This window comes from Otolemur garnettii, unplaced genomic scaffold (genome assembly GCF_000181295.1).
Source record: "Otolemur garnettii isolate 467f Iridium unplaced genomic scaffold, OtoGar3 scaffold00021, whole genome shotgun sequence".
Lineage (NCBI taxonomy): Eukaryota > Metazoa > Chordata > Mammalia > Primates > Galagidae > Otolemur > Otolemur garnettii.
In genome coordinates this window covers 4,782,422-4,792,604 of record NW_003852416.1, presented here as the reverse complement: position 1 = coordinate 4,792,604, position 10,183 = coordinate 4,782,422, and the positions used below count along the sequence as shown (strand labels likewise).

General features: G+C 41.0%; 1 protein-coding gene across 1 annotated transcript in view; it reads right to left on the bottom strand.

Annotated features, from left to right (window-relative positions):
* Positions 1 to 9,908, bottom strand: part of PDZD8 (PDZ domain containing 8) — a 101,027-nt gene extending 91,119 nt beyond the window's left edge. The window contains exon 1 of the mRNA XM_003787127.3: positions 8,788 to 9,908. Coding sequence (XP_003787175.1) covers positions 8,788 to 9,656 — 869 coding nt within the window. The 5' untranslated portion in view covers positions 9,657 to 9,908. The remainder of the gene's footprint in view (positions 1 to 8,787) is intronic.
* Between the last annotated feature and the right edge of the window lie 275 nt (positions 9,909 to 10,183).

Here is a 10,183-nt window from a genome sequence, read left to right as displayed (position 1 = left end):
AGGCGCCCGCCACAACGCCCGGCTATTTTTGGTTGCAGCCATCATTGTTGTTTGGCGGGCCTGGGCTGGATTCGAACCCACTACCTTAGGTGTATGTGGCTGGTGCCTTAGCCACTTGAGCCACAGGCGCTGAGCCCCTCACATTGTTTTAAGAAATCCAGAAACTATATATGTGTTCTTTAGAGAGACTGAATTCAAAATCATAGGACTTCTGTTACATATCTGAGGTTCATTTTGTGATAATTCTTCACTGTACACCTAGGATTTTGGCACCTTCTATATGTACATGTACACACAACAAATGCACATTACAAAGAAATATGGAAGAACAGTTCCCAATTTTAAGGGTAGTTTTCTTTGGCTCCGTGCCCATAGCTCAATGGTTAGGGTGCCAACCACTTACATGGAAGATGGCGGGTTAGAACCCGGGCTAGGCCTGCAAAACAACAACTGCAACAACAAAAAAAATAGCCAGGCATTTTGGTGGGCACCTGTAGTCCCAGCTACTTGAGAGGCTGAGGCAAGAGAACTGCTTAAGCCCAAGAGTTTGAGGTTGCTATAAGCTATGACACTGTGGTACTCTACCAAAGGTGACATAGTGAGACTCTTTTTCAAAAAACAAACAAACAAAAAAAAACCAGTAGTCTTCTTTGAGATACTACAGAAGATTTTCAATTTGATATTACTTATTTTCTAAGTCCTTGAATTTTTAAACTGAGCTTAACACTCCTTTAAAAAGAAAATTACTGTGTCAGCTAGCAAATTTCTGACATATATCAAGAAAAACTTCTGACATATCTCTGTAATAGATAAAATGTCTGATAAATGTAGATTAATCAACAAGTATGTATTCAATTAGTTGAATATATAAAAGGAAAGATACATTTATTCAGCAACCATCAGATATGTGACATTTATTATAGCCATTTAGATATTATCTCCATTTCCGTAAGTGAGACTTTAAGGAAGAATAAGGCCTTTTGTCCAAGGTCTGTTGATTGGTGTAGTGCCAGCTAGTACTTGAAGTCAGGTCCACTTTACTCCAAAGTTCTATTTACTAAACAGCCTCAATCCAAAACAATTAAATAATCCCATAGTTGGCAGTCTCTACTTACCACTTGCAATTCTACTCAATTGACGGTAAGTAATTAACATGTGTACCTCACTTTTCTGGAACACATATCCAGGAAGTATACAGTTTTATGCCAATCTTAGCAATTTGGCAAGACAGATTTTGAAACTACTCTGTAAAACATCTGCTAATAACCAGGTATTTGGCGTTATGAGTTTCCAAAGAAGTGTGATATGCTCTAAGGCCTTGCCAAAATAGTGTAAGGAAGTCCTATAACTGTAAGGTAGGAACAAGATGATATAACAACATTTGTTGCCTGGTGACACTGTTCTGAGAAAATGGAGAATATGATGCTGGGTCAGAATTTAACCTTTAAACAACGAATATAGTAGTACAAACTCTAACCTGAAATATCATACTTATTAAACTACTGCTCCAGAGTACTTCAGCCTGCTATAGAGAATCTTACCAAGAAGGAAATAAAAACAGAGAGACATGTTATGTGTTCTTAGAGAGGTTTAACGGCTTTTATAAGAGATGCCTGACCCATACAAATCCTGTATACATTCTAAGAAGGTAAGCAAAATTATGAAGTGTTTACTATGTATTTTAGCATGCTAGTTTTAGTTATATTTATGGCAACAAAGTTGTATACTTCTGTCTGTGTTTACCTTTCAACCTGGAGTCTAAGGACTCTACACAGGCTCCAAGAGAAACTATGAATTCATGACATTAAACGAAAATTTGTTTATGCATTTTTCTGCAAAAATTTTCCACAGCGTTCCAAAAAAAGTAGGACTCTCAATAAAAGGTTCATGAAAGTACTTTCAATGTGTATGCATATACACCATGTAATAGGCAGTTAAGCATAGTTTGGGGGGTTATTTTTAGGGTTTTTTGTTGTTTGAGACAGGCTCTCACTTTGTTGCCCAGGCTGGAGTCCAGAGGCACAATCATAGCTCACTGCAACCTCAACTACTGGATTCGAGCTATTCTTCTACCTCAGACATCAGAGTAGCTGGGACTACAGGCATACGCCACAATTACTGGCTAGTTGTCTTTTTTTTTTTTTTTTTTTTTAGAGATAAGAGTCTCACTACATTGGTCAGGCTGATTTCAAACTCCTGGCCTAGACTGATCCTCCCACCTCAGCCTCCCAAAGTACTGGGATTACAGGCACAGGCACGAGCCGCTGCACCTGGTTAAGGTTTTGTTGTTGTTGTTTTTTAAGGAACAGTATAGGGCAGTAATTTTGAAGTGGTGGGCTGTAGCAATAAGTGCTCTGAAAGGTGTGCTACAAAATTTTTTAAAGATCATTAATTACATTAATTAAATTATATTCAAAAGAAGTTCAAAGCAGTTAAGTGTGTATATATATATTTTAATCTTTATTTTGATCAACATAATTTAAGTGTGCCATGAGATAAAAAAAAGGTTGAAAAACACTGTTGTATGGCAAGGGTCTGAATATCTTTTCTGTAAAAGGCCAGAAAGCAATTATTTTAGAATTTGTGGGTACAAATACGGTCTGTCACTACTACTATTACTGCTATTACTTCTTTTAACAATTGTAAATATAAATGTACAAACCATTCTTAACTTATGGGCCTAACAACAGCTAGTCTGCAGATCCCTGACTTAAAGTAATAATCAATTTCTCTCTGCAGAAATTAACACAGCACTGGCTTTGGGAGTAAAGACTTCTTTTATATAGAACTTTGAGAAGGTTACTAATCTCTTCTAAGTCTTGAGTTTCCACATATGTAAAAATGAGATACCATCGTCTCCCACGTAGGAGTTTTAACAACTGAGATAACAAAGCATGGAACTACCCACACGGTGCCTAGCATATATTTAGCAAACTTATTTTATTACCCCCACCCCTGCTCACATGATATATTGTAAGTAATACCTGTAAGTCAATATGAAGTGTTTGATCAGGCATGCTCCTCCAATACAATTTACTTTATAATGATCTGATTGGGCTACTTCCAGGAACAAGCTGTGGCTTTCTGGGACAGTCAACAGCTCTGTACATTGCTAATCACAATCTAACAGCTTCCCCATAGTTACTCTTCTTTCCTCAATATATAAATCAAATTTCTACAGCAAAGATTTGTCAATGCATTATTTCCATCTAAAGTGTTTAAAAAGCCTAAATCATAATAATCTAAAGCAGCTTAAGGAAATCCAACCTGAAAGTAAAATCACTATACTCAGGTGTACTAAAGAACCTAAGGTCACAATGGATTATACACAACACCAAAGAAATCAGGTGTTAGTGGAGATACTGATCTCTCCTCTTTCTGTTTCTCACAAGCTTGAAGGGCTTAATATATATCCAAATGTCATTATAATGAGCTTTACTTGTTCTTTGTTTCCCTAGAACAGCCCTGTGGGTCGCAACCCACAGGAACTGTATTAAAGGGCCGCAGCATTAGGAAGGCTGAGAACCACTGCCCCAGAAAGACTAACCCTGTGAGAGTATTGGCTACCTTACAGCCATTTTTATCACCATTACCATACCTACCACAGCACTCAGGTATGGCAGACTGCAAAAAGCACTTACTAAAATAAATGACTATTTTAAAAATGACTTAATTATTCATCTCTAAGACAATGATCTTGTAATTCCATTTATGTGGAGATATAAAAACTGATTTCATCTGGCAACAGTACAAGAAAAAGCACAACAGATTAAAAATTAGCTATTAGATTACATCATTACTCCAGAACAGCTGGAGTAATACACAATGTCATTGTCTTACTCTTTCCAAGTATCAAAGGTTAGTTACATTTCCTACTAACATTGGTAAATAAAACTATGATTACTGCAATACTAAGGAATTTCAGTAGTTATTTTTAAGTATTTTCCAATCTAAATAAAGATACTTTTTAAAAGTCTGTAAGTATGAAAAAGTAAATAAATGTATTATATTTAACTTTCTGAATGAATGTATCAGTTTTCAGTGCATCTACTTTGAAAGTTTTTGAGAAGATAGGGATTACTCAAAATCATCTTTATGGGTGGCACCCATAGCTCAGTGGGTTCGGCACCAGCCACATACACTGAGGCTGGCAGATTCGAGCCCAGCCTGGGCCTGCTAAACGACAACTGCAACCAAAAAAATAGCCAGGCATTATGGAGGGTGCCTATAGTCCCAGCTACTTGGGAGGCTGAGGCAGGAGAATCACTTAAGTCCAAGAGTTTGAGGTTGCTGTAAGCTGCGACCTATACCGAGGGCAATGCAATGAGACTCTGTCTCAAAAAAAAAACCAAAACTTTATCTCAGCTAATTAATTAGTAAAATAAAAAAGCTATAATTAACATTGAGAATAAATGTTTTCCTCTTCATAAGACCAAGAAATAAATAACTCAATTACAAACCACACAGAGTATGAGGCTTTTCAGACCAAGTCTAATTTAGTTCTCTAAAATTAATGGTATATAAATAAATATAGAGACACTAGCATCTCTGTTTAACTATTAATAAATATAGCTCTGTCCCTCACCTTTAGCAGGGCAAGTGGTCCTGCTGCTCTCTAGTCACTGAAGATATTTAAAAGTTTTCTACAAATACACTTCAAAATGTTTTTCAGGAATAAAAGAAAAAAAAAACTACTGGTTATAACAAAAACAATCATGCTTGGAAGACATTCCATGAACTTATAAACTTAATTTTCCCCAAATTTGTGTTCCATACTCATTCAATAAATTCAAACGTAGTGTCATTAAGTAGATGACCCCTCTTCTGTAGATCAGAGAAGTAAATGGTTACATAGTTAATTATTAATAACCACTCCCACTAAAGCAAAATACTCACCAAACTCACAACCACTATCTACAATCACCATGTGGCAGAGAAATAGAAATATTTCAAACGAATTTTTTGTTTTTCTGGAAGAACGGCTTTTAAAAATTTAATATTATATTGTTAACATCTTTTAAAAAGGAAAATTGCTCAATGAGAGGTAAAAATGCCCATCCGAGCTATTAAGTCTTTCCATTTTCACTAATTAGCAGCAGTAATGGTCCCTATTTCCTCCTCCCACAAAGGCCTCAAAAGCCACATGAATCCAGGCTAGGCAAGTATCATCACTTAAGGGTAGCAAGTAAGTGGGGACTAAACTACCTGTAGGAGCTCCCACACCAAGTTTTGACTGCAAAGCTGCCACTACAGTCCCTTTCTCCCTCCTGCTGTTGCTATGAGAAATGCAGAAGTGGTGCTACAAATTTTCCCATTTTTCCTAATGAAAGCCAGGAATCCAAATTACACAAAACCATCCATTTAATGTTGGCAACGAAAAAATAAAAACAAAAACAGTGTAGATCAAATAAAAAGTACCTGCAACTGAATTTGCTCTTCCAGTATACCACCAGTGCTAGTTACACTGCAATTATACTCTAGGAACAGAAGCATTAGTAAGAATCTCAAATATTTGACACCTAAACCCTAAATATTCCTCTCCACCTGAGTAACCTGAATGTTACTATGTATTTAAGATTTCATGTTGAAGACAAATTCTCCATGTAGTAAAGAAAGAACATAAGTGGTAGTCTTGCTCCCCTAAAGATAAATTTTGGAGTTAATTTTTTAAATATATTATTACTGAAATGTACTATTACATTTTAAGATACACATTTTAAGAAAGAAATCAAAACAACATTGAGGTGGATGAATTAAATTCCTAACTCAAATAAATCTGTAAAAACATTTTCTATGTATTACAATTTATTCTTTAAAAACACTATAATTTTACAAACTATGTTACTTGGGTAAGATGAAGTGTCAAGCAGCTTGGTCCTTCAGAAGCAGCCACAGAGCTTCTTAGTCTTTGGGTAAAGCATTAGCACCTAGCAATCCAGATAGACCACCTCACTTTAGCAACATGAAAGAGAAAAAACAGATGAAGGGGGAAAGAAGTAATAAAACTGCTATTTGGCAAAGTATTTCTGTTATGTCATGATTAAAAGTGCCACAGGATCCTAAGACTCAATGCAATTTTCTTTACTGCTTTACTTCCACTAAGAAGATTAGATGGCTAACAAGGATAAACTAGCAACACCTTTTATTTGGAAACACAATCTGCTGGACTAAAAAAGAAAGGTTATGTGGGACATATCTCAGATTTAACCTTATGATTTTACTTTAAAATCAAAATTTTCAACTTAAAAAATAAGCTTTATTAGTCAAAATCTTCTCAGAGTTTTAATTGGAAAAGATAGCCCACATATATGTTAATAGCATACTTAAAAAAAAATCCTTTAAGAATAATGCAGTGTAGTTAAACAAGCAAGAAAGTTTTATCAATGCTGGGTTCCACCAGTTGACAGCTGTGTGACTTTAATCAACTTGTTTATATACTGAGTTTCATTCTCTCATTGATACAAAAAAAAAAAAAAGGATAAACACTAGCTACTTTAATTCCTGTTGTGAGAAGTGGGATACATCTTGGATGCACTGTAATTCCTTCTTTTATCTGAAACTTGAATCAGTCCCATTTCGCCACTAGTTTAAAACACTTTTGACACAGCAGCTACACAGACAAGTCAACACTTCCTGAGGCAGACCTTTTCTTCTTCATACTTCTACTACTTTCTTTTACTAAGCTAAAATCAGCTTCCTTGTTACTTCAACCTCATCAATCCCACTCCAGTGTAAATCTTACTAATGTAACTAATTAAATCGTCACTAGACTCTAAGGTCCATGAGAACTGAGGCTATTTCTGTTCAGTATTAAAACCCCAGCACCTAGAATAAGGATAAGCATATAGCAGGTGTACAATAAATATTTGTAGATTGCGTGACTTCTGTGCAGTACTTACTAACTGAATACTGAGAGGCCCTCTAATATAAAGAGCACAGATGAGTACATTACTGGAGGTGATCATTTCATGTTTAAGGTTTATAAGTTGAAATATAACCAAACGCATGCTGTTTGTTAAAAATCCTTTTGGATATAATAAATGAAAAGCAACTTTGCCATACTTTTAATGGCAATGCCATTCAATAATACAGATAAAAGTTCCTTCAAAGCAATAAACTTCCTAATGCCTTTATAACTCTTACTCACATCTTTCTGATTTACCTAAATTTCAAGTCTGTATTTTTAAAAAGTCTCACAATGATACACAACCCTGCTACCAGTTATTCTGCAAATTTCAAAATACTAACCCAGTCAAATTTTATCATCTGAAAGCTACCCAGAAAACATGAGAATTAAAGTTGTGATAGAATATAAGAATCTGTAACAACTTTTTCTCATGACTTTCTCAGCAACACGCTACTATAAACATCTCACTGCTTAACCACTACAATCCATTTATAATTTAGTCACTTATATTCCAGAGAGTAAACGTGGGTTTCATAAAATATGTTCCACTTCATAGAGCCAGAAATCAAACAGTGAACAACCAGTTCATCATCCTCTGCAAAACTATGGAAATATTTCCATAATAAAGTATCAATAGTTTAAAGCTGCCATTCTGTGCTCTTAGGCTAAACAGGACATAATTAGTGAGGTACACCTTCCACATACGCAAGTCAAGGCTCCATTCCAAATGTAAACTATTTGTGGATTATCTGGCTCACTGATGTTTGAAACTATGGTAGAAAATTAGTGATCCAGAAACAGGTGACTTTCTCTAAAAAGCAGTAGGTAAAGCTAATACACGATCGAAATAATTTTAAGATAAAGGGCAAAACCCAAAAGGTTCAAACATTTAAGTAAAAACAAGTTAAAGAAGGGCAGAAAGAAATTAAAAATGCAACTTTAAAAAAAGAAACAGCCCTTTCCACTTCACAATAGCAAGCTTTTCTAGACCGAAGTGGATGAATCCTAGCCCTACCAAACTGACTTTCTACTTCCACTTCTTCTATAGTGTTAAAAGAAAACTCACACATTACTCAAACACGTATACTAAATAAATTTAACCCATCAGGTCCAAAGGGGCTTTTAAAAGTTAAAATCACCACCTATCATTAAAATATTATCTACCATCTGCAGAGTGACTTCAGGACCTTGTGAGGCACTTACAGCCATAGAGACTAAATGCCTGATGGGCAGTCTGGATTTGTGCTACAGAACCTCCCCAAAAGGGCAGATGAAGTTAATACAAAAAGTACAGAGAAACACCCAAAGTTCAGGCTCCCAACTCCCTTCTAATTCGCTGAGTGTGGAACATACTCCTTTGACATCTGCCCTGAAAGCCAAAGCTTTTTTACTTTGGCAAAAGCCTCAAAGTAAAAGAGGCTTCCAATGGCGAAATAGAACAGACCTGGGCTAGGAGCACACCCATAACTGTCTGTACAGTGTCCAGGAACAATTTCTCAACGTGGCCGAGGTGATGATACAAAGCCAGTGAGTGACACGGCTGCTCTCAATGCAACAACCACATAGACAGTTTCTCAACAGTCCCAGAAGCGACTCCTGGGGGTTAGGGTAGGCTTCCCTTCCATTTTCAACATGCTGCTTACAAGGAGACAGCACTTCGAGGGCCCATGAGCCGTTCGGAAGCAAAGAAAATGTCCACTATTTGCCTCTACCTAGGGCCCTATCCAGGGTGGGGAGAAGACTTCAGCAGTAACAAGGACTGGGATATAAACAAGCCTTTGCCCTTCCCACTCAACCAGACAGCAGCATCCCGCCCAGGCCTGGATTCCCTGCAGCTAGGGTCCCCAAGCCTCTGCCATCCCCCGCAGCCTCCTCCTCACCTGATCTTGTAATTTGGGAGGGTGTGCTTGCGCTTGATGATTTTCTTGAGCTGGTTGACAATGATGGAAGTGAGCTGGGGCATGGGCCGCCCTTCAAACTGGGAGCGCACCTCAAAGTCGATCAGCGGGTCCTCCACAAAGGAGAAGAACCAGTGGGTGAAGGGCACGCGAGTAAAAACCAAACGCAGCCTCCCCACCACTCGGGACAGCTTGACGAACAGGTAGGCGGACTTGCCGAAGACCAGGTCCACGTCGATGGCCAGGTGGAAGCCCCCGTTGTACTCCACCTCTGCCTCGAAGGCCAGCTCATCGGGGCAGGCGGCAGGTAGCGCCTCCCCCTCAGGGTCCGCCTCTCCGGTGGTCGAGGGCACGACCGGCCGTACAAGCCGGATGGTCTTGATGAAGGGCACCGTGTCGCCCAGGAACACCTCCCGCAGGCTCAGCCCCTCTAGCAGGCGGCCGGCAGTCTTGGTCTGCAGCAGCTCCTCGAACTCCACCTTGATCTTTTTAGTGACCCAGCGGCGGGTCAGCGCGGTGTCCCGCAACTCCCGGAACAGGAACAGGATGGTGGCGTTGAGGAAGTAGCAGGTCTCCCGCGTCGGCGGGGCGGGGGTCTCGGGGGTTGGAGCCGGGGTCGCGGCGCTGTCGGGGGCCCCGCCGGAGGGCTCTTCCTCCCGGCCGCGGCCATAAAGGTACTCCCGCAGGGGCAGGCCTGGCACCGGCTTGAGGTAGCGGAAGCCGTCGCCCGCGCGGGCGGCTTCATGCGGCGGTGGCTCGGGCTGTTTGCGGTACAGCAGCAGGAACTGGGCGAGGAGCGTGAGGAAGGAGCCCAGCACGGCCGACACCAGAATCATGAGCAGCAGCCCCATCCCGCCACCACCTCCGCCCGGGCCGCTGCTCCAGCGCCGCTTTCTTCACGCCGCCGCCCCCACTGCCTCCATCTTGAGGACATCGGGCGGCGGGGTCCGGGCGAGCGGCTGCCTGGGCCTCGTCCAGGGGGTCGGGCCGGCGCGGTGCGGATCCAAAGCCCGCAGCGGCCCGCGCCTCCTTAGACGCTCCCGCAGGGCCGGTGTGGCGGCGGCGGGGGCGGGGGCGGACGGCGCCTCCCTCGGGCCTCCGCTCATTGGCCAAACGGGGCGTGACGTCGACAGCGTACTCGTTCCCGCCGGCGGCGCCGGGCAGCCGGCATCCGGGCGCGCGGGCGCGGGTCCTGCTTCGCCTCCTGGGCGCCCTTCCAACCCCGCCCCCAGCCAACATTCCACTCCCGGACAGCGCGCGATGCGATCCACGTGGTTGTCACTCCTGGAGCTGCGGTCGGGATCTGGGAGGATAGCTGCAGGCTCAGGTTGGAGGCTGAGGCGGTCCGGCGCAGGCTTGGCGCGTTCTGGATGCCGGT